The sequence below is a fragment of the Erinaceus europaeus genome, chromosome 21 (genome assembly GCF_950295315.1).
Source record: "Erinaceus europaeus chromosome 21, mEriEur2.1, whole genome shotgun sequence".
NCBI classification, from domain to species: domain Eukaryota; kingdom Metazoa; phylum Chordata; class Mammalia; order Eulipotyphla; family Erinaceidae; genus Erinaceus; species Erinaceus europaeus.
In genome coordinates, this window is record NC_080182.1 from 3,545,835 (window position 1) to 3,573,199 (window position 27,365).

General features: G+C 51.3%; 1 protein-coding gene across 3 annotated transcripts in view; it reads left to right on the forward strand.

The window, feature by feature from the left end:
• The first annotated feature begins 3,882 nt into the window (after window positions 1-3,882).
• PODXL2 (podocalyxin like 2) overlaps window positions 3,883-27,365 on the forward strand; it is a 40,917-nt gene continuing 17,434 nt past the window's right edge. Inside the window, exons 1-3 of one of the 3 annotated variants that reach the window (XM_060180278.1) lie at window positions 3,897-4,005; window positions 8,740-8,840; window positions 13,049-13,327. In XM_060180278.1, the coding sequence (XP_060036261.1) occupies window positions 13,180-13,327 (148 nt within the window). In that variant the 5' untranslated portion in view covers window positions 3,897-4,005; window positions 8,740-8,840; window positions 13,049-13,179. Of the gene's footprint in view, window positions 4,006-6,385; window positions 6,405-8,739; window positions 8,841-13,048; window positions 13,328-27,365 lie in introns of those variants that run through there. The other 2 variants (XM_060180277.1, XM_060180279.1) reach the window with 2 other exon arrangements.

A 27,365-nucleotide genomic window follows, 5' to 3' on the forward strand; every position in this document is an offset into this window, starting at 1 on the left:
GAGGAGGAGAAAAAGATAGACAGACACCTGCAGATGACTCCCCTGCAGGTGGGGAGCCAGGGGCTTGAGGGATCCCCACACTGGTCCTTGCGCTTTGCACCACGTGCGCTTAAGCCGCTGCGGTACCGCCCAACCCCCTGCAGGTGTCTCTGTTCTTTTTCTCTCTATCTCCCCCTACCCTCTCAATTTCTGGCTGTCTCTATCCAGTAAATAAATAAAGACAATAAATCTTAGTAGTACTTCTGTTCCTTTTTTTACTCCTTTGGTTCAGTGGTGCCAGGTTGGGACATGTCGGTGAATTTCAAACAATACAGAATAACAGGCCCATTATCTCTCTTTTTCTAGCCACTGTCTTTCTTTTTGCCTCCAGCGTTATTGCTGGGACTCGGTGCCTGCACTACAAATCCACTGCTCCTGTAGGCCATTTTTTCCCCTTTTGTTGCCCTTGTTATCATTGTTGTTATTGTTATTGTTGTAGTTGCTGTTGTTGTTGGATAGGACAGAGAGAAATGGAGAGAGGAGGGGAAGACAGAGAGGGGGAGAGAAAGACAGACACCTGTAGACCTGCTTCACCGCCTGTGAAGCGACTCCCCTGCAGGTGGGGAGCCGGTGGCTTGAACCAGGGATCCTTACACGAGTCCTCGCGCTTTGCACCATGTGCGCTTAATTGCTGCACCACTGCCCAGGCCCCTCACCGTCTTATTTTTAAGACCGAAATTGCTTTATACTGCGCAGCAATGCCTACTTGTGGTATGGTGGTGGCAGCAGTGTTGATGTTATGAACTAGGACTCTTCTAATTTGCACTTGCATATTTGAGAACAGCACCAAAAACAGTTAACACACAATTCAGTCATACTCCACAGCCTATTAGATCTCTCCAGAGATACAGGTCCAAGAAGGATGTCAGAGGACCTAGTGGGGGTTGTATTGTTCAAAAGTTGAAAAACAAGATCAGAAGAAAAAAAAACAAACACAAGATCTCTCCAGAGAGTCTTGTCAAAATATTGTGCTGGGCCTGGGATGGCACATCACCACCTGCTACAGGGACTGTTCTGATCTTTCACTCTTTCTACCTCCAGTCCTTCCTCATTGTCCTCAGAAGAGTCTCTTTAGAACACAGTCTGAATTGCACTATGGTTCCCATTAGATGACTTTTTAAGAAAGAATTTCTTTCTCTCTCTCTTTTTTTTCCTTTTTTTTTTTTTTTGGGTTTTAGCCAAACTTTTTATTTGGTATTCTGTAGTTGCTTAACACACACTTAAATGGTCTTATTGGGGGAGGGGGGAGGGGGAGATCCTTGCAGATTCCCAATGATGTGTTAGAAAGGCAAAATATGGCCAGCATTATCCATCTGCTTGAGGGAAGGGTGCTTACTGGGTGTGTATAGCACTTTCCTTACATAAACCAGTCAATTAAGTTTTTTTAAATTTTCCCTTTTGTTGCCCTTGTTTTTTTATTGTTGTTGTAGTTATTGTTGTTACTGATGTCACTATTGTTGGATAGGACAGAGAGAAATGGAGAGAGGAGGGGAAGACAGAGAGGGGGAGAGAAAGACAGACACCTGCAGACCTGCTTCACCGCCTGTGAAGCGACTCCTCTGCAGGTGGGGAGCCGGGGCTTGAACCTGGATCCTTATGCCGGTCCTTGTGCTTTGTGCCACATGCGCTTAACCCGCTGCCCTACCACCTGACTCCCCGTTTTGTTTTTATACTGAGAATATTGTGATTTCAGTTTGAAGATAGTCTGAAATCCTATGAGTAGTATACCCCAGCCACCCTTCTTAATAGCTAGTTGGATTGGATAGGAAGAGGTAATCATCTCTCCATTTTAGATGCCTAGATGTTTGTGGAAGATCTTAGAACTGTGGATTTCTTTATTTCTTTTTTTTAAATTTATTATGTATTTATTCCCTTTTGTTGCCCTTGTTGTTTTATTGTTGTAGTTATTATTGTTGTTGTTCTTTATTTCTTAAGAGATTTCCACACGAGAGAAGTCAGGCCATGACTCTGCTATGTATTGTGTAAGGGGATTGATCTGGGAACCTCGGGCATGCAAGCCCTGTACTCTGCCAGCTAAAATATTTTCCCAGGCAGAAATGTGTGTGTATATATGTATTTCCAACCTCAGACATAAGAGTCTTTGTATAACCATTATGCTCTCTTCCCTGCACTTATCTTTACTTATTTACTGGATAGAAACAGAGAAATGGAGAGGGGAGAGGGGAGAGGGACGGAGAGAGAGACAGAGAGACCTGCAGCACCACCACTTGTGAAGTTTCCCCTTTCCAGGTAGGGACCGGGGTCTTGAACCTGGGTCCTCGTGCATTATAACCTGTGTGCTCAACCAGGTGTGTCACCACCCTGTCCTGTCAGAGACAGGAATGAATCTTCTACAGACGAAGCCCCAACTTCATTCTCTCTTCTGCAGCTGAATACTCCCCCACTGATACAAATACCCTTCTGCTTATTTCCCTCACTGCATCACTGGGGGCTCCTGCATGCATGGTTTCACTGCTGGGGGCAGCTTCTTTATCCACAGAGAGAAAACAGGAGAGCCCCCCCCCCCCCGTACACGTGGCGCTGCGGCCCAAACCAAGTATCCCATCAGGAACCTTTGGCACCAAAGTCCAGCACTACCGGCCGAGCCATCTCCGCAGACGCTTCTATTATTCATCTTAATTGACCACCCCACCACTGCAAGTCTATTCCATCCTACGTGTGTTGTGTTGCTTCTCTTCGGGTCTGTCTGCTGCTTTCTGAGGACAGGGCTTATACCCATTTGGTTCACTATCAACTCATTTGCAAAATGACTAGAGTTGGGGGCCGGATGGTGGCACACCTGGTGAAGCTCACTCTGTACTAAGTTCAAGGGTCCCGCAGAAGGATCTCGATTCGAGTCTCCGGCTCCCCACCTGCAGCGAGGACACTTTACAAACGGTGAAGCAGGTGTGCTGGTGTCTTTCTCTCTACCTCTTTATCTCCCTCTCCTCTCTCAATTTTTCTCTGCCCTATCCAAGAAAATGGAAAAAAAAAAAAAAAAAAAAGGCTGCCAGGAGCAGTGGATTCGTAGTGCAGGCACATAGCCCCAGCGATAACCCTGGAGGCAAAAAAAAAAAAAAAAGTCTAGTTGACCAAAGGGTTTAAGCACTTAGAAATAGTTAAGTTCTACCTTTCTGCCAGGGAGGTGGTGCAGCGGCAAAGCACTGGACTTGCAAGCATGAGGTCCTGCCTTTTAACCCCAACCCCTCCTATGTCTGAGTGATGCTCTGGTTGTCTATCTCGCATTAACCAATAAACATTAAACACAGAAAGAGTCTTAGTAATCTAAAGCTATCATGAAACTAATGAGGACAGGGAACGTTGAGGTGAGAACAGCTTTGCTGGAGGTCTGAAAACTGACTGGAGATGTGTGCAGATCTCCCGGGCTCTAAGTCTGGCCCCAGGACCTTAGCACAGCACAGTGGCCAAGAGGGGCCTTTCCCAACCCCACTCTTCCTAGATCCTATTTGATGTCCTGTTCACGGCACTTCCCGCCTCACTGTGGGCATGGCTGCACGTCTGTCCTCTCTGCCGGCTCTCTTGAGTAGGGGCCGCATGGGGAGTGCCCACTCCTCTGTCGCTTGCTGAGACCGCGTCCCTCCAGGTGGCGCAGCCAGGGCACGAGGTGCGAGGCCGGGCTCAGGCACTGTGGCCCCGCCCCCGAAGCCTCCGAGGCGCTGATTGGCCGGTGGGCGGGGGCAGAGGGCCGGCCGGCCGCGCTCCCGCCTTGCTTTCGCGGGGGCGCGCCCGCGGCACGCGGCTGGGCGGGTCCGGGGCTGAGTGACGGCCGCGCGGGCCAATGGGAGGAGGGCGCGCGCCGCCGCCACCCGCGCGGCCCCAGACGCCGGCCGGAGCCCCGCGCCGCTGCGGCTGCGGGCAGCGACGGCTGCACCATGGGCCGCCTGCTCTGGGCCGCCCGGCCGGCCGCGCTGCTGCTGCTGCTGCTGCTGCTGCTGCTGGCCGGGGGTGAGTGCGCGGGCCGGCGGGGCCGCGGTGCTGGACAGCTCCCCACCGGCGCCAACAAAGGGGGCGCGGGGCTGCGGCGGGGGGCGTGGGGCCGGGCCTCGTGCGAGCGGCTCTGCGGGCTGCGCGCTGCTGCTGCTCGGGCTCCGGCTCCGGCTCCGGCTCCGGCTCCGGCTCCTGCGGCGGCCGGTCCTGGCGGCCTGCATGCGCCCCGGAGGCTCGGTGCTGGGGGCTACGAGCGGGAGGCGCCCCTGCCTCGGCGCAGGGGGCTGTGCACGGGGGCGCGCCTGCACTCCAGCCTGGGGGGGCTCCTCTCCGGGGGCGCGCCTGCACTCCAGCCTGGGGGGGCTCCTCTCCGGGGGCGCGCCTGCACTCCAGCCTGGGGGGGGCTCCTCTCCGGGGGCGCGCCTGCACTCCAGCCTGGGGGGCTCCTCTCCGGGGGCGCGCCTGCACTCCCGCCTGGGGGCTCCTCTCCGGGGGCGCGCCTGCACTCCAGCCTGGGGGGCTCCTCTCCGGGGGCGCGCCTGCACTCCAGCCTGGGGGGGCTCCTCTCCGGGGGCGCGCCTGCACTCCAGCCTGGGGGGCTCCTCTCCGGGGGCGCGCCTGCACTCCAGCCTGGGGGGGCTCCTCTCCGGGGGCGCGCCTGCACTCCAGCCTGGGGGGGGCTCCTCTCCGGGGGCGCGCCTGCACTCCAGCCTGGGGGGGGCTCCTCTCCGGGGGCGCGCCTGCACTCCAGCCTGGGGGCTCCTCTCCGGGGGCGCGCCTGCACTCCAGCCTGGGGTGGGGCTCCTCTCCGGGGGCGCGCCTGCACTCCAGCCTGGGGGGGGCTCCTCTCCGGGGGCGCGCCTGCACTCCAGCCTGGGGGGCTCCTCTCCGGGGGCGCGCCTGCACTCCAGCCTGGGGGCTCCTCTCCGGGGGCGCGCCTGCACTCCAGCCTGGGGGGCTCCTCTCCGGGGGCGCGCCTGCACTCCAGCCTGGGGGGCTCCTCTCCGGGGGCGCGCCTGCACTCCAGCCTGGGGGGGCTCCTCACCGGGGGCGCGCCTGCACTCCAGCCTGGGGGGGGCTCCTCACCGGGGGCGCGCCTGCACGCTATCCTGGGGGCTCCTCTCCGGGGGCGCGCCTGCACCTTATCCTGGGGGGCTCTGCAACCTCACTCAGGTCTGGGGGCTCTCCTGCATCCACAGCGAAGGTGGCTCCGCACCAGGGGTGCTCTGGCAGCGGATCCTGGCGGGCTCCGCACAAGAGGCGCCCCTGCATCGGATCCTGGGGGCACAGGAATCTTTTCATTGGAGCACCTCTGAAGCCGATCCTGGGGGGGTTTCCACACACCCCTCCTGCTAGCTTCCCACCCAGCCGTGGAGAGGCGGCTTCCCCGGGGCCACTCCCTGAGCTTCTCGGTCCTGGGCTGACAGTGGCAGGGTGTTGACCCGGTGGCGATGTTGCAGGCCTGGGGGTGGGGAGGGGTGTCATTAGCAAGGCGTGTCCGACCTGGGCCCAGCAACTTTATGAGGCGCTGCCACACATGAAAGAGAAGTGTGATCGCCACCCCGAGGTCCTAGCGGCAGCAGACAGTGCTGGTGGCTCTTGCATAGGGATGTGGACAGGGGCCAGTGCTGCTGGGGCAGCTCTCATGGCATTGGGATGTGAGGGTGTGTAGGAGGAAGGAGCAGGTGCAAAAGATGTGTCAGCAGGAGAGAAAGAAAGAGCAGCCAGGCAACCGCCCTGGTCCCCCCCTCGCCCCCTTCCCTCTAAAAAAAAGAAAAGCCTGAGGATTTAGGAGCCAGGGGGCTGGGGGCAGCAGATGTGACAGCATGAGATAGGCCACCAACACAGAGATGGGGGGAGGAATGACAGGACAAGGGCTGTCTGCAAGGGTGGGTCAGAGAGGGACAGGGTGGGTCAGAGGAGGCAGAAGAAGGGGCTCCATCCCAGGGGAGGGGATGGGCTTTGCTTGATGTGCCATCGTGACAGAATCCCAGGAGGCACTATCAGGGGGGCAGAGGGGTCTCTCCTTGTCCTGTGCATCCCCTCAGAAGGCTCCGAGGGTCCCCCTACTGTCCAGTCAGGGTCTGAGGAGTCCTAAGAGTTGCGGGCAGAAAAGATAGCCCTCCCTCCTTCCTCCCTCCTGTGCACACCTTGGAAGGAAGTGAGCCGCCACAATGAGACCAGGCCGCATGCTATTTCTTTGTGTGACAGCCCCAGCTGTTTGCCGCTTTTGCCCGTAGGTGACTAACTGGGGATTACTGTCACCAGCCTGCCCCCTCTCTCCCCTCCCTCCCCCTTCCCTTCCCTCCCCCTGCAGGACTCGTGACCTAGGCAGTACCCACATGGGTGCCCCTGTCTAGCCGTGTGTCCGTCCCCAGCACACCTTTGTGTGGACACCCTAGCATCCCTCCTCAGCGGTACGTTAAGTGTGTGAGTGTATTTGTGTGTGTGTGAGGGGGGCGCTGGAGTGCCAGACAGGCTGTGTTGTAGCTAACACGGGTGTGGGGGCTGTGTAACAGATGCTCTGCGAGCCTCCCTCCCTTCTGGTGGGGATTTAGGGAGTCAGAGCCGCTGCTTAGGGGCCGGCTGGGGGCGTGGCTGAGCCTGGTGAATGGGAAGAGCAGATTGCAGGGCTCACGCACCCATGGCCCTGCTTCACCAGCCTCTTGTGCAGAGCCTGGGTCCGCCTTTCACTTCCCTGAGGCCAGTCTCTCTGTCCTTCCAAGCACCTTCTTTCCCCCGCCCTCTGGGGCACCTCTGAGGCATGTGACGAAGCAGCAGAGAATGCCAGGTGCCAGGAGAGCAAGGGACATAGCCGCAGCAGAGTAGGGTGGTGCGTTGGGGTCCAGTGGGTCTGTGCCTCTGACCAGTCACCAAGTCAGAGAGTGGTTGTTCGCAGTGATCAGCTCTCAGCTCCTGTTCTGGTGGGTGAGTTTGGAAGTAAGTAACCTCTCGTACTTAGCCGGATAATTAGCCATCGCCAAAGCCTTTTTGTAAATATAAGGTCTATGTAAGGATAAAGCAATCTTTATAGGGAGAAATAACTTTAAGAAAATGGAACTGAGGCCGGGTGGCGGCGCACCTGGTTGAGTGCACAAGGTCCCAGGTTCAAACCCGTGGTCCCCACCTGCAGGAGGAAAACTTCACAAGTGGTGAAGCAGGGCTGCAGGTGTCTGTCTCTCCCTCTCTGTTTCTGGCTGTTTCTGCCAAATACATCAGAATAATTGAAGAACAAAGAGAGAGAAAGACAGACACCTGCAGACCTGCTTCACCACCTGGGAAGCGACCCCCCTGCAGGTGGGGAGCCAGAGGCTCGAACCGGGATCCTTACGCCGGTCCCTGCGCTTTGCGCCACATGCGCTTAACCCACTGTGCCACCGCCCGACCCCCATATGTATATTTTTTAATGTAACGCTGGGTAATGAACCCGGGGCCTTAATACTTGATGCATGCTAATACTGAGTGACCTCCCGGTCCGATATTCTGTTTCTTATTCTTTTTGGGAGAGACGCTATAGCGCCACTGTACCACTCATGGCGCTTTCCTCGGTGTCATCCATGGTTCTCCCATGGCATGCTGGGACTTGAGCCCAGGACCTCATACATAATTAAAGTATGCACTCTGCTGGGTGAGCTGTCTCTCAGTTTCCTATGTTGTTTTTTTTTTTCTTCTTTTAAACTAGAGCACTGCTCAGCTCTGGCTTATGATGGTGCTGGGGATTGAACCTGGGACCTTTGGTGCCTCAAGCATGAAAGGCTTTTTTGCATAACCATTATCCTATCTCCTCAGTTTCCCCTGATTAACTTCTAAATTTAGAAAGAAACTATTAAACGGGAGCGCACACTTCACACGTGCTCGGATCCAGGTTCAAGCCCCCAGTGCCTATGAGGGAACAGCTACAGTGGGGGAGCTTCACCAGTAGAGGAGCGGTGCTGTGTTGTCCTCCTCTGTCTCTCACTCCCTATCTTGAAAGAACATTTTTTTAAAGCCAGCCAGGAGAGATGAAATGGTACAGGCATAGTGTCCAGCAAAAAAAAAAAAAAAAAAACTCCAACAACAACTAGAAGAAAGAATGAAAGAAAGAACAAAAGAGAGTGGTCCGGGAGGTGGCGCAGTGGATAAAGCACTGGATCCTCAACCATGAGGTCCTGAGTTCGATCCCCGGCACCACATGTGCCAGAGTGATGTCTGGTTCTTTCTGTCCTCCTATCTTTCTCATGAATAAATAAATAAATTCTTAAAAAAAAAAGAGAGAACCAAAGAGAAAAGAACTGTAAACATATTTCCAAACATAGAGCTTACACAGAGACACAAATAAGGAGGAGTCTTGATAGTGAAGGCAGCAGGAGGCATGTTCCTGGCTAGAGGTCTTTCTGCAAGGAGGAGCAGCAGCCTGGCAGCCTTTGGGACCCTGAGCAGGCCCTGGAGGAAAGTGTCTTGGACTCTGGCTGCCCTCCCCCTCACTCCTTAAGTGTCACCCAGGAAACATGCAGGAGAGTTAGGATGGCCCCTTCCTCCCCGCCTTCGCCTTCTTTGGAGGGAGCGTGGCTGGCCTGGGAAGGTCCCCGCAGGGCCGACAAACCTTTTGGTGGAAGCCACCAGCTAATTGCTGCTCCGCTATTAACTAGCGAGCCCGCCAAGTCTCTGGAGGCCTGGATCATTTCATCTGTAGAAGCTCTCCTCCTGCTGCAGCTCTTCATTTATTTATTTATTCGTCCATTCAAACACTAGCAGAACCCTATTATGTTTCAGAGATGTGGCAAGGCCCCAGAGAAAGCAGACTGTCACGGAGCAGCGTGGTGCAGCTCAGAAGCTTCTAGAAGCCTCTTCACGGGAGGCAGGAGTAGAGGCCGGTGGGTGGAGGTGACCACAGGCGGCGGCAGCTCTGGTGAAACTCTTTGAGGCTCTGCCGCCAGCCCCTCAGTCCCACTTTTGTGTCTGAAACCACATGCCGGGCCCCTGATTTCTTCCCCCAACCTTTCATTTCTGTGTCTTTGAAGACACTGCCTGTCACCGCCCTGCAGTACTCTCTTCAGACGACAAAAATGCAGCTCACTTTGTCTGGCAGGGCGCTTCACAGTCTCCTCTTTGTCACTCCCCTGCGTGGAGCATCCCCCTGTGGGGCCAGGTGCACTGAGGGGACATCAGAGGCCCAGGCACCCCCTGCCTGCTTTCCAGGCAGAGTTCTCTCTCCCTTGTGGGCCTTCCAGGCCTGTTACCCTGTGCTGTACATTTTCATTTCCTTTTTTTTTTTTTTTTTCATTTACTATTTTATTTACATGTGATGAACCTTAATGGAAAGAGTAACGTTCTTTCCTCTTATTACATTTAATTTTTAATTTAATTAATTATTTATTTTATCTTATTTATTTTTTTATTTAAGAAAGGATAAATTAACAAAACCATAGGATAGGAGGGGTACAACCCCACACAATTCCCACCACCCAATCTCCATATCCCATCCCCTCCCCTGATAGCTTTCCCATTCTCTATCCCTCTGGGAGCATGGACCCAGGGTCATTGTGGGTTGCAGAAGGTGGAAGGTCTGGCTTCTGTAATGGCTTCCCCGCTGAACATGGGCGTTGACTGGTCAGTCCATACTCCCAGTCTGCCTCTCTCTTTCCCTAGTAGGGTGGGGCTCTGGGGAAGCTGAGCTCCAGGACGCATTGGTGGGGTCTTCAGTCCAGGGAAGCCTGGCCGGCATCCTGATGGCATCTGGAACCTGGTCGCTGAAAAGAGAGTTAACATACGAAGCCAAACAAATTGTTGAGCAAACATTTTCATTTCCTTACGTGACTCCAGGAAGTGGGCCCAGGGCCTTGTATTCTGGATACACCTGAGCTGCCTCCCCAGCCCAAATTTTTATTAGAGAGAGCAAGAGAGAGAAGGAGGAGGAGGAAAGGAGAGATGAAGAGGAATTACAGCATCACTTCAATGTGCATAGAGCTTCCCCAGTGCAACCCTTGTGGTTCCAGGGCTCGAACCCATGCGGTCAAGTGTGTGCACTAGTGTGTGAGCTGTACACTTTGCGCACTCTGCATACTTTGACTTCATTAGGTCTCTTCCCCAACCCCCATCGCTTATCCTGTGATCTCAACTGGTGTGGGACACAGACCCAATCTCACCTGTTCCCACTCTCCCACCCAAGAACCTGAGATGCTTGTGTCTGGGGCCCCTCTGACTTGCTCTCACTCCCCTCTGTGGCTGGATGCTGAGCAGGTGTGCGCCAAGCCTTCGGCCAGCTGCTTCCTCTGACGGTGGTGAAGCTGGAACTCCTAGAGCCCCACGAAGCCTGCTGCAGTGTCAGCACTCAGCTCCCTGAAAGCGCTCCCAGCCCCACAGGGGCAGGACAGACAGGAGTCCCTTTTCCTGCACCAGGAGATGTTGGTCTGGGGAGAGGATGTGGAGGCTGTTTTACCCACTGCCCTCCTCCCTCAGAGGAGGGGACTGAGTTCCAGAGGACTTTAGCAGGTTTCTAGAAGACACAGCAGTTAGGTGTCTCTGTGGAATTAGTAATCAAGTTGTGAAGCTGACAAAGCATGTCTGTGTTCCTGTCTTTAGTGCAAGAAAGGCTAAAATAACTGTCTTTGATTTTGTTGGGTCTTTCTTCCTTCCTTCTTTCTCTCTTTCGTTTACAAAGTTACTTATTTTTATATGAGCGAGAGAGAGAGACAGCAGACCAGAGCACTTCTCAGCTACGATGGTGCTGAGGATTGAACCTGGGCCCTCAGACATGCAAGTCCTGTGGTCTAGCAAGTTGAGCTATCTCCTCGCCCTGTTTTTTGTTTCTTTGTTTTAATGAATCAAAGCAGGGCACAGGATTCCACCCCAAATTATCATCACCAGCTCTGGATGAGTTTGACCTGTGATGCCACAGTTTTATTCCCCCTTAATATTTATTTATTTATTTACTTATTTGTGAGGGGCAGGAGATAAAGAACCAGAGCATCACTCAGGTACATATGAATCCAGGAGTCAAACTGGGGATCTCATGCTTCAGAATCTAATGGTTTATCTACTGCACCACTTCCTGGTGTGTGTGTGTGTGTGTGTGTGTGTTTACTATTAATTAGGACAGAGAAATTGAAATTGAGAAGGGTAGTGGTGACAGAGAGGGAGAGAGACAGAGACACCTGCAGCCCTGCTTCACCACTTGTACAGTTTCTCCTGCAGGTGGGACTGAGGGCTTGAACCTGGCTCCTTATTCAAGATAGTGTGTGTGCTCTACCAGGTGCAGCACCACTCAGCCTTTCATGTGGGGATTTTGAAAAACTGTGCTCAGAGGGGCCAGCTGGTGGTGCACCTGCGCACACATTACAGTGCACAAGGATCTAGGTTCAAGTCCCTGGTCCCCACCTGCAAGGGGAAAGCGTCATGAGTGGTGAAGCAGGGCTGCAGGTCTCTCTCTCTTTCTCCCTCCCTTGCTCCCCCCCACCCCTCTCAATTTCTCTCTGTCTATTCAATTATATATAGAGAGAAAGACTGTGCTCAGGATGCAGTCTGACTGAAACCCAAATCACATGCTTATTGTAGGGTTTGGAAAAAATTTAGCCTATAATAAAAGTCTAGGGACCATGGAGCCAGGTTTCTGAAGGGCAGGGGTTCTGGGCTGGGAAGATGTGTACTGGTTTTGCAAACAGACTTTTCTATATGAGGCTCTGAGCTCCCAGGACCCCCCAGCACCACCAGAAGACAGCTGAGCAGGTCTATGTTCCTGTCTTTAGTGAAAGAAAGGCTAAAATAAATGTCTTTAATTTTGTTGGGGCTTTTCTTTCTTTCTTTTTACAAAGTTATTTATTTTTATATGAGAGAGAGATACCAGACCAGAGAACTTCTCAGCTCTGACTTAGGATGGTGCCGAGAATTGAACCTGGACCCTCTGGGCCCTCAGGCATTCTAGTCCCGTGGTCTGAGAGAGGGGGTGGGGGAGGACACACCACGTGGTAGCGCACCTGGTTAAGTGCATATATTACCATTCACAAAGATCCGGGTTCGAGCCCCTCACTTCCCACCTGCAATGGGGACACTTCACTAGTGGTGAAGCCAGGCTGCAGGTATCTTTCTTTCTCTCTCCCTCACTATCTCCCCCTCCCCTCTCAATTCCTATCTGCCCTAGCAAATAAAATGAAGAAAACAAAAAGAGTTTCCCTTTTGCTGGTTAGTGCCTCAGCACCTAGCACAGGTGTGAAGAATGGTCCTCACGGCGCGTCTGAGAGGCAGATACCGGTGGGGGTTAAGCGCTGACTCCTTGCTCTCTCCTGCTCATCCGTCTTCTGCTACTGGGACGCTAAGCCTTTTGACCTTTTTTTTTTTTTTTTTTAATGATATCTGTCTACTAATTAGAGAGAAACACAGAGAGAGCGTGTGAGACAGACAGACAGACAGACGTAGAGAACGAAGCAGAGCATCTGTCTGTCACACGCATTGCCAGGGTTCACACTTGAACTTTACCCATCCAAGCCCTGTTTTCTGTCACAGAGCCTCCTCCCTGGCAGCCTGACATTTATTTTATCGCAGAAAAGAAACCCAGGGTCTTGTACATTCATAGTACCATGGCTGAGTGGCCTTGCAGGGCCAGATTTTTCTGAGAGAGAGAGAGAGAGGGAGAGGGAGAGGGAGAGGTGGAGGTGAGGAGAACCAAGAGGAGAGACACCACAGTACCACTCCACCACACGTGGAACGTCGCCCTGATGCTGGCCATGAACTTGAACACAGGGCCTTTCATATGGTAAGGTGGTCACTTCGCCTGGTGAACTTTTGGCTTCAGTCATCAATGTCATTCGCCATGAGCAGGGACCCAGGTTTGAGTCCTCATTCCCCACCTTCAGGGAGGACACTTCATGAGTGGTGAAGCAAGTCTCTGTCTCTTTCCCTCTCCCCTCAATTTCTCTCTGTCCCGTCCAATAAAAAAGAAGGGGGAAAAATCTTTCTTTTGAAATAAGATCAGCCTCTCAGAATCCTGTCACAGCACCTGGGTGTCAGGAGTGTCTCCTCCAGAACTGCCCCCCCCCCCACCCCTGCCTCCCACCTGTCGTCTCCTCACACACAGTTCTCTCTGCAGGTGCACCGTTGGGGAGCTGTGCGACAGGCTCAGAGGAGTCCAGCCCCGAGGGCCTCACCTCCACCTCCCTGCTGGACCTCTTGCTACCCACCAGCCTAGAGCCCCTGGACTCAGAGGAGCCCAGTGAGGCCATGGGGCTGGGTGCCGGCCTGGGGGCCCCTGGCTCAGGCTTCCCCAGCGAAGACAGCGAGGAGTCCCGCATCCTGCAGCCACCGCAGTACTTCTGGGAAGAGGAGGACGAGCTGAACGGCTCCAGTCTGGACCTGGGACCCACTGCAGGTAGAGCGCGCTGGCCGCCAGCTGAGTGCCGGGCCCAGGCAGAGCGCCAGACCTCGCTTCCTTGCCCATGTCACAGCCCCTCCCCCGGCTGTCCTCTCCCCAGGCTTGTGCCACGCGCTGTCCCCTGCCCATCAAGGCCAGGTCTACTGGCCCAGGTGGCCCTTGCCTCCCCGACAGGCACTGCTGTTCCGCAAACTCGTCTTCTGCACTCACGTGACTCAGTCTCGGGCAGCCTGGCGGCTGGGCCAGTCGTCCCACACCAGTCTTTCAAAAGGGATTTGCTTCTTTATTAATGAGGGAACCAGAGCATCACTCTGGCCTCTGTGGAGCGAGGTTGGATTTCGACCCTGTGCTCTGCCACTGAGCCAGAAATTGAGAGGTAGAGGGAGGTGGGGAGGGAGGGTGAGAGACAGAGAGACACTTGCAGCCCTGCTTTACCACCTGTAAAGCTCTCCTCCTGCCAGTGGGGGCCTGGGGTCTGCACAGCAAACCGCTGCTCCCTGTGGCGGTCTCCTTCTCTTCCCCTACCTCCCCCTCTTCTTCCTCTCCTGCCCTCCTCTCTTCCCCTTCCCCGTCTCCTCCTACTCCCTTTCCTCCCCCCCCTGCTCCTGCTCCTTTTGTTTTTATTTGATTGGGCAGAGAGAAATAGAGAAGAAAAGAGACACCTGCAGCACTGCTTCACCACTCATGAAGCTTCCCCTCTGCAGATGGGGACCGGGGGCTTGAACTTGAGTCCTCTTGTATGATGGTGTGTGCATTCTACTGGCTGTGTCACTGCCTGACCCTAACCCCATTTTTGGTTAAGATTTATTCATTTATTTTACATATGAGGGTTTTATACGAAGCAGAGAGGAGAGACAGGCCAGAGCACACTACTCCACTACACACTGATGCCCGGGGCTGAGCCAGGAGCCACAGACATGGCAAGTCCAACACTCTTGTTTTTTTGTTTCCTTTTGTTGCCCTTGTTGTTTTACTGTTGTAGTAGTTATTATTGTTGTTGTTATTGATGTCATTGTTGCTGGGTGGGACAGAGAGAAATGGAGAGAGGAGGGGAAGACAGAGAGAGGGAGAGAAAGACAGACACCTGCAGACCTGCTTCACCACTTGTGAAGCGATGCCCCCGCAGGTGGGGAGCCGGGGGCTCAAACCTGGATCCTTACACTGGTCCTTGTGCTTGGCGCCATGTGCGCTTAACCCACCGCGCTACTGCCCGACCCCCTCAGGGTGCATTTCTAAGCAGGCTGGCACTCTGCACGCCCCTGGGCTCCTCTGCGCCGAGCAGCAGCCTCCACGAGGTGGGGCCCACCTTCCCCAGAGAAGCCCCAGCTGGGAGTTAAAGGAGCAGAGTGGCTGCACCCCTCACTGTCGGCTCTTGTCCTCCAGAGCAGGACAGCTAGCTGGAGCCCAGGGCCTCTGCTGACACACTCGCGGATGGCCCCTCCAGGAGGATGAATTAGCAAAACTCGCTGGACCACAGCCCACCCCACCTGCTTGGCACCTGGACAGCAGCGACCTGCCCAAGCTGTGATAGTCTCTTGGAGACTTGGCCTTGAAGGTGCTGGAGGCTGAGTACCTGTCCACAGGCGGCTGCGACAGGGACAAGCACCCGAGCTGATGGGACAGGAGAAGGGGCCTTGCTGGCTTAAGGGCACGGTCCCTGCCACTCTGGAGAGGAGGACACTGCTCCCTGCCCTGGCCCTTCCCATGGTGACCTGGGACACCATTCCAGCACACCAGTGCAGTAACTCTGCGCCTGCCGTACAGGGAGGTAACAGTTGGGCTAAGTGACAGAGTGGGAGAAAGGAAGGTGGCAGGGCCAGGCAGATTGTCTGGACGCACAGAATGGACTGGTGTGCACGTATACCTATGTAAATCCAAGGTGACTAGTGATGAAAGGCTGTGATCATTTTGCATCTCAAATTGACAAAGTTCAGTGGTGGGAATGGTTCAGAACACAGACTGAATAGAATGAAGTGAGACAATCTGTCTGGAAGCCCATTTGGAAAAGTCTGGCCCCAGCCGGGGAGAGAAGCCCTCTGTGTCAGACATGTCCCACCCCCCTGGGGACCCACCAGCTACCCTTCCTCCTCTGCCTTCTTCCCAGTAAATGACATCAGCAGTCACTGTGGTAGCAGGGGGAGGAAGAATGAAGCGACGGGGTCCCTGGAGGCTGGGGAGGGGAGAGGAGCAGGGAGGGTGAGGTCCTCTCCTGGCCGCTTCCCTGTTGGGTGTCTGCTCTCGGTTGGACTGCTACTCTAGACTCAGGAACAGCTTACATCCCCTGTCCTTGTCTGTGTGGGGAGCCCCTGCGGCCCCCAGCACCCCTCTGTGGCTCCCTAGACCTTGCTCTACCTGTGAAAATTCACTGCTCTATAAATAGACCTTGCTTGAATGATTCCCCTTTTTGACTGTGCCTTCTTTTTCTGGGTGGGAAGGTGATTGACACATCTTTACACTTTGTAATTCTGTTCCAGAAACTGATCCTAAGGAGACAGTCAAGGAAGTGCAGAAACACACAAGGGTATTTACAGCAGCGAGGAAACCAGAGACTCCTAAATGCTCAACTACAGGGGACTGGCTTAGAGCTCTGCTGACCCACTCAAGGGAATACTGTGCAGCTGCTGACAATCAGATTAGAGGGGCTGGGTGGTGGCGCACCTGGCTGAGCGCACGCACTACGGTGAGCCAAGGACCCAGGTTCGAGCCCCGGTCCCCACTTGCCGGGGCTGGGGGGCAAGCATCATGAGTGGTGAAGCAGGGCTGCAGGTGTCTCTCTGTCTCTCTCCTCTCTATCTTCCCCCTGATAAATTTTTTTTAAAAAAAAATCAGATTATAAAAGAACATTTAGATTGTTTACCTGGCAGACCATACACTTTACCATAGATGGGACACGGGGTCAAGGCCCAATATCACATGGGAACACCTAGGATAGCACTCAGGGGAAGTGCTCTGGAGGGTGGAGCAGTACTGAGGTGTCTCTCCCCTGTCTGTCTGTTGCTCGTCCCTGTCAGCTTCTGAAAATAAGGAATGAGGAAAAGGTCCTCAACAGAAACACAGGTAGAAAATGTGGTGATGTAGAAACAGGCATGAGCGGCGTCAGTGAAAATAGTGCGTCCAAGCACGGCTCTTGTCTTCTCCCTGTACTGCCTTTGCCTTTTCCTTACTTTCTGTAAATGTTGTGCATTCTCTTTATAATGAGAGGAAGCAACTCCAGTAAGTGCATGTACTTTAAACCCCTATCTACACCCCTCATGTGTGACGTGCCCACGGCTCTGCCGGGCAGCACAGCACCATGGATCTTCCAGTACCGGCTCAGACAGGCCAGAACTACACCTGTGACCCGCCAGGGCTGCTCGTCCCAGGCCCCCGGCTGCTTCAAAGCCCGGAGCTCACTCTGGCCAGAAGGGACCCCAGAAACCAGCTCTGGGCCTGGGAGAGAGAAGGGCAGGTTGAAGGACTTGGCTGGGAGTCAGAAAAGCCGAGGAGGAGCCTGGAACCTGATGGCTTCTGAGAACCTTCCCGGGACAGAGCAGAAGAGAGGAGGGAAATGGGGCCGGGTGGTGGCGCACCTGCTTGAGTGCACGTGTTACAGTGCGCAAGGACCCAGGTTCAAGCCCCCACTTGCTGGGGGCAAGCTTCACAAGTGGTGAAGCAGTGCTGCAGGTGTCTCTCTCATCTCTGTCTCCCTCTGCCTCTCAATTTCTGACTGCCTCTCTCCAAGAAATAAATAAAAATAATAAAAAAAAAAAATAGGGCAGAGGGTAGATAGCATAATGGTTATGCAAACAAACTCTCATGCCTGAGGCTTCAGAGTCCCAGGTTCACCACCATAAGCCAGAGCTGAACAGTGCTCTGGTTTAAAAAAATTAATTAATTAAGGGAGTCGGGTGGTAGTACAGCAGGTTAAGCGCACGTGGCACAAAGTGCAAGGACCAGCATAAGGATCCCGGTTCAAATCCCCGGCTCCCCACCTGCAGGGGAGTCGCTTCACAGGCGGTGAAGCAGGTCTGCAGGTGTTTGTCTTTCTCTCCCCCTCTCTGTCTTCCCCTCCTCTCTCCATTTCTCTCTGTCCTATCCAACAACGATGACATCAATAACAACTACAACAACAATGAAAAACAATAAGGGTAACAAAAAGGGAAAATAAATAAATAAATATTTTAAAAAATAAAATAAAAAATAAATAGTGGTCCGGGAGGTAGTATAGTGGACAGAGTGTTGAACTCTCAAGCATGGAGTCTTGGGTTCAGTCCCTGGCAGCACATGTGCCAGAGTGATAATCTGGTTCTTTCTCTCCTCCTATCCTTCTCATAAATAAATAAAAATATAATAAATAAATAAATTAAAGAGAGAGAGAGAAGGAAATGAAAGCCCAGGCTTCCAAAGGCCTGACTGGCTCAGCTTAGCAGCTGGGTGCCCTTGGGCAAGCTTTCACCCCCTCTCTCTAAGCCTCCTTGACACTAATGTGAACACTTAACCAGGTGCGCCACCGCCTGGCCTCTAAGCCTCCTTTGTGTTTAAAATGGGGTGATCAAGGCAGGGCGGTCGCTTCACAAGCGGCGAAGCAGGTCTGCAGGTGTCTATCTTTCTCTGTCCTTCTCTGTCTTCCCCTCCCCTCTCAAGTTCTCTCTGTCCTATCCAAAAAGAAAAAAAAAGAAAAAAAAAAAAAAGAGAGAGAGAGAGAGAGAGAAAGTGGCCACAGGAGCAGTGGATTCGTAGTATAGGTACCTAGCCCCAGCAATAACCCTGAAGGCAAGAGAAAAAAAAAAAAAAAAGAAAGTTTGTTCCAACTCACAAAGAAGCTGAGTCTTGAACCAGCATTTCTCAGCAGCGCTGCCCCCAGGGTGAGGTTCCCTCTGCAGCACTGATCGCCAGGCCCCCCACAAATCAGCTGGTCCCTGATGGCCGGTGGGGACCCTAAGACCTCACCCACTCCTTTCCTAAAGTCGCTTCACCACGGGGAGGGAACCTGGGACCTCATGCTTGGAAGCTCAAAGCTCCACTACCTGCCACCTCCTGCGTCTCTCACGTCTCTCAAGTTTGCAGCTCACGGCAACGCAGCTGAATCTGTCAAAGCGGGTTCGAGGAGTCCTGCCGTTTCCTGGCTGAAGAAGCTGGCTTAGGGTGGGGCTAGACAGCATAATGGTTATGCAAGGAGATTCTCATGCCTGAGGCTTCAGAGTCCCAGGTTCAGTGCCCCACACCACCAAACGCCAGAGCTGAGAAGCTGACTTAAGAGAGGTTTTAAAGTGGCACAGAGCCACACAGGGAATGTGGCAGTGCTGAGCCTGCACTGTGAGGGTTGTCTCAAGACGTGCCCCTTCCCTGTGTGACAGCGCTTAGACCACTGCAGCCGCTGGTGCTTATCTGTAGGCTGGACCTGGGATGGTTTCTGCACAGCAAATCCTTGTCGTAACAGAATGGTTTGACCTGGCTCATCATACCCTCATCACGAGAGCAGCAGGGTCAGCTGACAAGAGCACTTGCACACAGAGAAAGCCTTTACAAATATTAGTAATACCTTCCCCTCCTCTCTCCATTTCTCTCTGTCCGATCGAACAACAACATCAATAACAACAACAACTACAACTACAAAAAAAAAAGGGCAATAAAAGGGAATAAATAGAAATAAATATAAAAAAATATTAGTAACAGGGAGTCGGGCGGTAGCGCAGCGAGTTAAGCACACGTGGTGCGAAGTGCAAGAACCAGCATAAGGATCCTGGTTTGAGCCCCTGGAACCCCACCTGTAGGGGAGTCGCTTCACAGGCGGTGAAGCAGGTCTGCAGGTGTCTTTCTCTCCCCCTCTCTGTCTTCCCCTCCTCTCTCCATTTCTCTCTCCTACCCAACAACAACGACAGCAATAACAACAATAATAATAACATTGATAAACAATAAGGGCAACAAAAGGGAAAATAAATTATAAAAAATATTAGTAATAAATATTATCACATTACAATTAGAAAATATAAATTCTCTCACCCAGAGTTCAAATGAACAAATGGGCACACGTACCTACAAGGACTTAATGTTCCCCTTATGGAAAATACATAAAATAGGGAATCAGGCGGTGGCGCAGCGGGTTAAGCGCAGGTGGCGCAAAGCACAAGGACTGGCATAAGGATCCCGGTTCGAGCCCCTGGCTCCCCACCTGCAGGGGAGTCGCTTCACAGGCAGTGAAGCAGGTCTGCAGGTGTCTGTCTTTCTCTCCCCCTCTCTGTCTTCCCCTCCTCTCTCCATTTCTCTCTGTCCTGTCCAACAACAGCAACAACAATAATAACTACAACAATAAAACAACAAGGGCAACAAAAGGGAATAAATAAATAAAATAAAATATTTAAAAAAGAAAAAAGAAAAAAAAGAAAATACATAAAATATACTTTCATTAAAAAATAGGATATGTCACTATGTGCAAGGACCCAGGTTCAAGCCCTTGGCACCCACCTGCTGGTGAGAAGCTTCACTGGCAGTGACACAGGGCTACAGGTGTTTCTCTTTCTCACTCCCTCTCTATCTCCCTCTTCCCTCTCCTCTATTAATCCCCCCTCCAACCCTTCCCCCCTTGCGTGCATATGTGTGTGTTTAAAGAAAGGCAGGTGACAAAATCCTACCTTAAAAAATTAAATGTATTCTGTCCAAGTCCTCCCCCCAGTTTTTTTTTTTTAATATTTATTTATTCCCTTTGGTTGCCCTTGTTTTATTGTTGTAGTTATTATTATTGTTGTCATCATTGGATAGGACAGAGAGAAATAGAGAGAGGAGGGGAAGACAGAGAGAGGGAGAGCAAGATGGATACCTGCAGACCTGCTTCACCGCCTGTGAAGTGACTCCCCTGCAGGTGGGGAGCCAGGGGCTCAAACTAGGATCCTTACGCTGGTCCTTGAGCTTGGCGCCACGTGCGCTTAACCCACTGCGCTACCGCCCAACTCCCCTCCCCCCAGTTTTGGATGGGGTTATTTGTTTTCTTGTTGTTGAGTCTGGCAGGCTCTTTATATATGTTGGTTATTAAACTCTTGTCTGATGTATGGCATGTAAAGATCTTCTCCCATTCTGTGAGGGGTCTCTTGGTTTGGGTAGTGGTTTCTTTTGCTGTGAAGAAGCTTTTTAATTTGATGTAGTCCCATAGGTTTATACTTGCCTTAGTCTTCCTTGTAATTGGATTCGTTTCATTGAAAATGTCTTTAAAATTTATGCGGAAAAGAGTTCTGCCAATATTTTCCTCTAAGTATCTGATAGTTTGTGGTCTAACATCCAAGTCCTTGATCCACTTGGAATTTACTTTTGTGTTTGGTGAAATACAGTGGTTCAGTTTCATTCTTCTGCATGTTTCAACCCATTGTTTCCAACACCATTTGTTGAAGAGACTCTGCTTTCCCCATGTAATAGTCTGGGCCCCTTTGTCAAAGATTAGATGTCCATAGGTGTGGGGCCTCACTTCTGGGCTCTCAGTTCTATTCCACTGGTCAGTGTGTCTGTTCATGTTCCAGTACCAAGCATTTTTGATGGCAATGGCCCTATAATACAATTTGAGATCTGGGAGTGTGATGCCTCCGGTTCTGTTCTTTTTTCTCAAGATTGTTTTGGCAATTCTAGGTCTTTTCTGGTTCCAGATAAACATTTGTAGCATTTTTTCTATTCTCCTAAAAAATGTGCTTGGGATCTTGATGGGGATAGCATTAAATTTGTAGATGGACAGAATATTCACCACAGAAGAGATCCAAAAGGCCGAGAAACACATGAAAAAATGCTCCAAGTCTCTGATTGTCAGAGAAATGCAAATAAAGACAACAATGAGATACCACTTCACTCCTGTGAGAATGTCATACATCAGAAAAGGTAAATGCTGGAGAGGCTGTGGGGTCAAAGGAACCCTCCTGCACTTCTGGTGGAAATGCAAATTGGTCCAACCTCTGTGGAGAACAGTCTGGAGAACTCTCAGAAGGCTAGAAATGGACCTACCCTATGACCCTGCAATTCCTCTCCTGGGGATATATCCTAAGGAACCCAACACATCCATCCAAAAAGATCTGTGTACACATATGTTCTTGGCAGCACAATTTGTAATAGCCAAAACCTGGAAGCAACCCAGGTGTCCAACAACAGATGAGTGGCTGAGCAAGTTGTGGTCTAGATACACAATGGAATACTACTCAGCTGTAAAAAATGGTGACTTCACCGTTTTCAGCCAATCTGGGATGGACCTTGAAAAAAATCATGTTGAGTGAAATAAGTCAGAAACAGAAGGATGAATATGGGATGATCTCACTCTCAGGCAGAAGTTGAAAAACAAGATCAGAAAAGAAAACACAAGTAGAACCTGAAATGGAATTGGCGTATTGCACCAAAGTAAAAGACTCTGGGGTGGCTGGGTGGGGAGAATACAGGTCCATGAAGGGTGATAAATGGCATAGTGGGGGTTGTATTGTTAAATGGGAAACTGGAGAATGTTATGCATGTACAAACTATCGTATTTACTGTTGAATGTAAAACATTAATTCCCCAATAAAGAAATAAATTTAAAAAATTAAATGTAGTTGTGGCCTGGGGCCATAGCTTAATGGTTATGCAAAAAGACTCTCAAGCCTGAGGCTCTGAGGTCCCAGGTTTAATCTGTGCTACCACTATGAGCCAGAGATGAGTTAAAATAATTGAATAATAGTAATCAAATTATGGAATTACGGCTCACCTAGGAGATGGTGCAGTGGATAGCATATTGGACTTGCGTGAGGTTGCAAGTTGATCCCCAGGGTGCTCTGGTTCTCACTTTCATTAATCAGTCAACCTTTATTTTTTTTGTCTCCAGGTTTATTGCCGGGGGTCGGAGGAATCCACTGCTCCTGGAGGCCATTTTTTCCCTTTTGTTACCCTGGTTGTTTTACTATTGTTGTGGTTATTATTATGGTTGTTATTGATGTCGTTGTTATCGGATAGGACAGAGAGAAATGGAGAGAGGAGGGGAAGACAGAGAGGGGGACAGAAAGACAGTCACCTGCAGACCTGCTTCACCGCCTGGGAAGCGACTCCCCTGCAGGTGGGGAGCCGGGGTTCGAACCGGGATCCTTACGCCGGTCCTTGTGCTTTGCGCCACCTGCGCTTAGCCCGCTGCGCTACTGCCCGACTCCTAATCAGCCTTTTTAAAAAAAAATTTTAGTAGTGGACAGATATTGCTGTTTCACTTAGCGGTATCTTTCCACGTCAGCAGACACAGTCTCTCCAGCATGAGTTTTTTTTTTAATTTTTTATTTTTTTTCCCTTTTGTTGCCCTTGTTTATTGTTGTTGTAGTTATTGCCGTCGTTGTTGTTAGATAGGACAGAGAGAAATGGAGAGAGGAGGGGAAGACAGAGAGGGGGACAGAAAGACAGACACCTGCAGACCTGCTTCACCACTTGTGAAGCGACTCCCCTGCAGGTGGGGAGCTGGGGGCTCGAACTGGGATCCTTCTGCTGGTCCTTGCGCTTGGCGCCACGTGCGCTTAACCCGCTGTGCTACAGCCCAACTCCTCCATCTTGAGTTTTAAGGCTGTAATGGAGGGCCTGGATGGTAGTGCACCCCCTCGGGCACTCATGTGACCATGCTTAGGGACCTGGGTTCAAGCTCCCAGTCCCCACCTGCAGGGGGAAGCTTCACAAGCAGTGACGCGGTACTGCAGGTTTCTCTCTTTTACTCTTCCTACTATCTCCCCCTCGTCCCCCCCCCCCCCCGTTTTATTAAGTAAAATAAAGGGGGAAAGAAAATAATGGCTGCCTGTAGTGGTGAATTCATTACGTCTCCTTGGTGGTGATTTAAATAAACAAACAGCTGTCAGAGAAATAGTGTCCCCACTGTGTCTGGGCTACAGCTTCTTCAGGCAGCCCCTGCTGTGTGACTGCTGCATCTTTTCCGGTTTTCTTGTAACAGGAACTAGACCAGGAGGAATCCTTGGAAATCGAGTCATAGTGAGCATCCTTAATTGCTTTTTTAAAATTAATTTTATTACTTTTATGAGATGTAAGAACCGAAGATCTCACGCTCATAGTGAGCACCCTTAATTGCTTTTTAAAATTAATTTTATTTTATGAGCTGTTAGAACTCCAGGTCCCGTGTGTGTGCCCTACCACCAAACCACATCCCAGACCAAATTAAAAAGCCTTTTATTTTTATTTATTTATTTTTTTTAATGAGAGAGAGGACTGTGATGCCCCTGCATCATCCTGGTCACCCTTGTTGCTCCCCTCTGGCGCCAGGGATTGAACTCTGGGCCTCACGCATGTGAGGCAGGTGCTCTGTCGCTGGACTACCTCCCAAGGCTCCTTGTTTCCTGAGGCACATTTCTAGACGTGAAGCCCAGGATCCCCCCCGGCCCCAAATACTAGGGATACTGCTGGGATTCGGTGTCTGCATAATGAACCTGCCACTCTCAGTGGCCATTTTATTTCTTACCCTCCTTCTATTTTATTTAATAGAGACAGAAATGGAAAGGGAAGGGAGAGAGAGAAGGAAAGAGAAAGACACCTGCAGACCTGCATACTGCTTGTGAAGCTTCTCCCCTGCAGGTGGGGACCTGGCACTTGAACCCACATCCCCTAGGATGGTCACGTGTCTGTTCTATTGGGTGTGCGACTTCGAGCCCCCAGGGTGTTTGTTCTGAAGGCTTTGCATCAGTGTTGCTGAGGAGCCTCTACAGTGGCCTGATTCCCACTCCCAGGGCTGGCCGCCCAGGTACTGTTTCCTGTGTTCAGCCAATGCCAGGCACGTTCATCACCGTATACATAGCTTGTCAGGTAGGGAGTCAAAAAAGGCGCCATCTTGTCTACTTTACATTTATATTGATGATTCCTGGGGTTGGCTTTATTTGTTTATTCATTTATTTTGGATAGAGACAGGGAGAAGTTCAGAGGGAAAGGGGAGAGAGAGAATAAAAGAGAGACACCTGCAGCCCTGCTTCACTGCTCATGCAGCTTTCCCCTGTAGGTGAGAACCAGGGGCTTGAACCCAGGTCTTTGCACATTGTAATGCATATGCTCAACCAGGTGTGTCACTTCCTGGCTTCAAACGCTTGTATGTATGCATGTATTTAATTTTAGAGATAGAAATAGGTAGATAGATAGATGATAGATAGATAGATAGATGATAGGTAGATAGGTAGATAGATAGATAGATAGAAGATAGGGAAAGAAACAGACCACATCCCTGAAGCTTCCTCAATGTGGTGGAGGCCAGGCTCATACCTGGGGTGTGCTCTAGAGAACTATTTCACCAGCCCAGGGGTTGACCATTTAAAAGTTTGGTTTTTTAGCCTTCTATTTCATGAGCTGTGGTGAGAGTCTTGGGGTGGGAGGGGAGAGAAGCCAGTGCTCCTCCCGGCTCCTATGGCATTGAGGACTGAACCGGGAGCCTCCAGCTTGCAAGTCCTGTGCACCCCTGCTGATGTGTTTTTTTCGACGGGCTAGGTTGTTTTCGCCGGGCTGGCTTCACGGGCGGGTAACAGACGACCAGGGACTCATGGCTGGGTTGTAGGCAGTATCTCTTTATTCATGCAGGATGCAGCACAATCTAAGCTGAGCTGAGCTAAACTAAAGGTACAGTACAGTAAAACTCACAATGCTGTCTTTATATATACTTGCGAAGTAGGGTGGAAACAGGATGTGACATAGAGAGGGTGGAGAGAAAAGTGACTGGTGAAAATCAGAGTGTGACAAGGAGGGGGCAGATTAGGCGAGAATCCTATCACTGAACCACCAATGCCCTGGAGGGAGGGTGGAACTTGTTAACAGTGGTTATGTAAATAGAATGAAGTGGTTATGTAAATAGAATAGTGTTAAGCAGGGGGGATTTAAACCAAATGAAACAGAATGGTCTCATGCATACCAACACTGATGTCCCTGCCAAGTGCTGTAGTTTCTCACTAAGCTAAAAGCTGCATCCCTTGCACCTCTGTTTCTGTACAAAGCTATTTTGAGTTTTGTGGTTTTTTTTTTTTTAAATTAACACTTGACTGAATAGCTGGCTTGAGAATTGCACTCAAGGTACCACTGTCAGTGATGTGACAGTAACCAAAAGGGACAATTAAAGTAACCTTTTAAGCCCAGTGGTCCTGATGCCTGCTGTCATTACCGTGTCTTAGAGAGAGGCATCAGTTCAGTAATATTTCTGCTGCAGACAAAGGCTCTCCAAAAGATCACAGCTGCCTTGCAGGTGCAAGTCCAGTTCAGTGGCACCTTTTAAAAATAACATTCTAAGGGGTCGGGCGGTAGCACAGTGGGTTAAGTGCACATGGCACGAAGCACAAGGACCAGTGTAAGGATCCCAGTTCAAGCTGGTTCCTCACAGGCGGTGAAGCAGGTCTGCAGGTGTCTGTCTTTCTCTCCTCCTCTCTGTCTTCCTCCTCTCTCCATTTCTCTCTGTCCTACCCAATAAAATGAAAAAAAAAATGAAAGACCTTCAGGAGCAATGGATTTGTAGTGTCAGTACTAAGCCCCAGCAATAACCCTGGAGACAAATAAGTACATAAAATATTTCATTTATTTATTGCATAGAGATAGAAATCAAGCGGGAAAGTGGAGATAGAGAGGGAGAGGGACAGACACCTGCAGCCCTGCTTCACCACTTGTGAAGCTTTCCCCCTGCAGGTGGGGACCAGGAGCTTGAACCCAGGTCCTCGTACACTGTGATGTGTGCGCTTAACCACGTGGCCCCTCAGTGTCATTTTGACAAATAGCAGGAAGAGACCAAGTTGATGAAATATTGGAGCAGGGTTAAGCGCAGGTGGTGCAAAGTGCAAGAACTGCCATGAGGATCCCGGTTCGAGTCCCCAGCTTCCTACCTGCAGGGGAGTCACTTCACAGACTTCACAGACGGTGAAGCAGGTCTGCAGGTGTCTGTCTGTCTTTCTCTCCCCCTCTCTGTCTTCCCCTCCTCTCTCCATTTCTCTCTGTCCTATCCAACAACGACGACAACAACAATAACTACAATAAAACAAGGGCAACAAAAAGGAATAAATAAATATTTGAAAAAAAAAAGAAATATTGGAGCAAAAAGAGCACCATGGTCTGCTTTAGCAACAAGAGCCGTCGAGAAATTAAGGGGGGGGGGGATCTCAGGGAATCCAAGTTGTCCAGAGGCCTGACTTCACCCAAGAGCCCCCAGCCGCCCCTGAGCCTCCGTCCCACACCAGGCGGGGTGAAGGCAGCTTAGCGCTGGGACAGATCCATCTGCTGAGAAGCCTGACCTGATGTTGTTCCTGCTGGCCTGAAGTTAGGGGAACCTGTTCACTTCTCTGCCATCCATTCGTCGGATATCCACCGCGCGTCTGCTCCGTGGGTGTGGTGGTCTCTCTTCGTGAACCCGTGTGGCGGAGTGGGGAGCCAGGCAGCAGCGGGCAGCTCACCAAGCAGACAGACACACGACACAACTCACTCTGCTCTTGGGTTGAGTCTGGGGCTACCACGTGTCTTCCCACCCCCCGCCCGCCCTCCCGCAATCTATGTTTCTTATGTGCCTTTCACCTTCTAAGAGAAAGGACAAATAAAAAGCCAACCAACCAAATAACAGCTGCAGAAGATCGCCTGGAAGTTGTGCAGCGGTCGGAGCACTAGACTTGCAAGCATGATGTCCCCTGCTCTGACTCCTGGAGTCTCTCTGGTTCTCTTGCTCTCTTTTCTTTTTCTTTCTTTTTTTATTATCTTTATTTATTGGAGAGAGACAGTCAGAAAGCGAGAGGGTAGGGCAGATAGAGAGGGAGAGAGACAGAGAGACACCTGCAGCCCTGCTTCACCACTTGCAAAGTTTTCCATCTGCTGGTGGGGACCGGGGGCTCGAACCCGGGTCCTTGTGCACTGCAACATGCGCGCTCAACGAGGTGTGCCACCACCCAGCCCCTCTTGCTCTCTTTTTCTGTCTCTCCTATTAATAAATTTAAAAGTTAAATATATAATATATATATATATACATATATATTTGCTTCAGGGTTATCATTGGGGTTCGGCGCCTGCACTACAAATCCACTGCTCCCAGAGGCCATCTTTCCCATTTTGTTGTCCTTGTTGTTGTTATTGT